The sequence below is a fragment of the Volvox carteri genome, assembly GCF_000143455.1.
Source record: "Volvox carteri f. nagariensis unplaced genomic scaffold VOLCAscaffold_903, whole genome shotgun sequence".
Lineage (NCBI taxonomy): Eukaryota > Viridiplantae > Chlorophyta > Chlorophyceae > Chlamydomonadales > Volvocaceae > Volvox > Volvox carteri.
The window spans coordinates 1-1,577 of NW_003308365.1; the positions used below are offsets into that span (position 1 = coordinate 1).

The 1,577-nt window shown below is 48.4% G+C and overlaps 1 protein-coding gene across 1 annotated transcript; it reads right to left on the reverse strand.

Annotated features, from left to right (window-relative positions):
- Positions 1 to 1,276: 1,276 nt before the first annotated feature.
- VOLCADRAFT_39604 (uncharacterized protein) lies at positions 1,277 to 1,435 on the reverse strand (the record flags this gene model as incomplete). Its single annotated transcript, XM_002959820.1, has 1 exon — positions 1,277 to 1,435. A coding segment is annotated over one exon (159 nt), but the record flags the coding sequence as incomplete, so codon positions are not given.
- Positions 1,436 to 1,577: the final 142 nt, after the last annotated feature.

The window sequence follows — 1,577 nt, forward strand, 5'->3', positions numbered from 1 at the left end:
CCAATTACATCTATTTTTGAGACATGGAGAGATCAGCTTAGAGCTGTATCCCTCAGAAATCAAGACAACTCTCAACAACGGATATCTTGGCTCTCAGATCGATGAAGAACGCAGCGAAATGCGATACGTAGTGTGAATTGCAGAAATACGTGAATCATCGAATCTTTGAACGCAAATTGCGCTTGAGGCTTCGGCCAAGAGCATGTCTGCCTCAGCGTCGGGTTAAATCTCAATGTCGTACACACGCATGATGATGCATGTGTACGACATTGGATCTTGTTTTCTCGGCATTAAATCATTTACTCAAATCGTTTAATGCCGGGTGAATTGAAGTATGTAGATGCTTAACCGTGGACCGTTTCATCGGGCCTTTACTGGGTAGGCAAAGTCAGCGTTATGTAATGCATACGTTGCTTGCTGCAATGCTTTAGTAGATGGCTTTGAGGTTCTGTGTTTCGCAAAAAATCAGGATTACTGTTGTACTGCACGGGACTCTGTAGTACTGTGTAGTACAGCAAGTGTACTATTTTTTTCTCGACCTGAGCTCAGGCAAGGTTACCCGCTGAACTTAAGCATATCATTAAGCGGTGGAAAAGAAACTAACCAGGATTCCCCTAGTAACGGCGAGCGAACCGGGAATAGCCCAACTTGAAAATCTCCCCTTGGAGAATTGTAGTCTACAGAAGCGCCCTCATGGGCTGGCGGAACTCAAGTCGGATCGAATGCCGCGTCAGAGAGGGTGATAACCCCGTCGGTTCCTGCCTAGTCCTCTCACGAGGTGCTTTCCACGAGTCGGGTTGTTTGGGAATGCAGNCCTAATTTGGAGGTAAATCCCTTCTAAGGCTAAATACTGCTGAGAGACCGATAGCGAACAAGTACCGTGAGGGAAAGATGAAAAGAACTTTGAAAAGAGAGTTAAAAGTGCTTGAAATTGTTGAGAGGGAAGCGATTAGCGCTTGTGTGTGCCCCCAGGCTTAAGTGTGCCTAACGGCCCATTGAATGTGCTGGGTGCTGGTCAGAGTGGGTTGTCTTGGCGGGAAAACAGTTGGGTCCACCCCGGTAACCCGGCCGATGCCGCCGAGATGACCAAGGCGTGAAGGTTGCTTTGTCCTTCGGGATCCGCATCCTAAAGACTCTGGCAGAAAAGCGTTAATCGACCCGTCTTGAAACACGGACCAAGGAGTCTAACATGTATGCGAGTTGGCGGGTTGAAAACCCGTAAGCGCAAGTAACCTGACTGGTGGGATGGCCTGTGCCTGCACCATCGACCGACCATGTTGCTTTTGCGAAAGGTTTGAGTGCGAGCATACCTGTTGGGACCCGAAAGATGGTGAACTATGCCTGAGCAGGGTGAAGCCAGAGTAACCTCTGGTGGAGGCTCGTAGATGTGCTGACGTGCAAATCGCTTTTCAGACTTGGGTATAGGGGCGAAAGACTAATCGAACCATCTAGTAGCTGGTTCCCTCCGAAGTTTCCCCCAGGATAGCTGGAGCTTGATCAGTTTTATCGGGTAAAGCGAATGATTAGAGGTTCGGGGGATGAAACATCCTTCACCTATTCTCAAACTTTAAATAGGT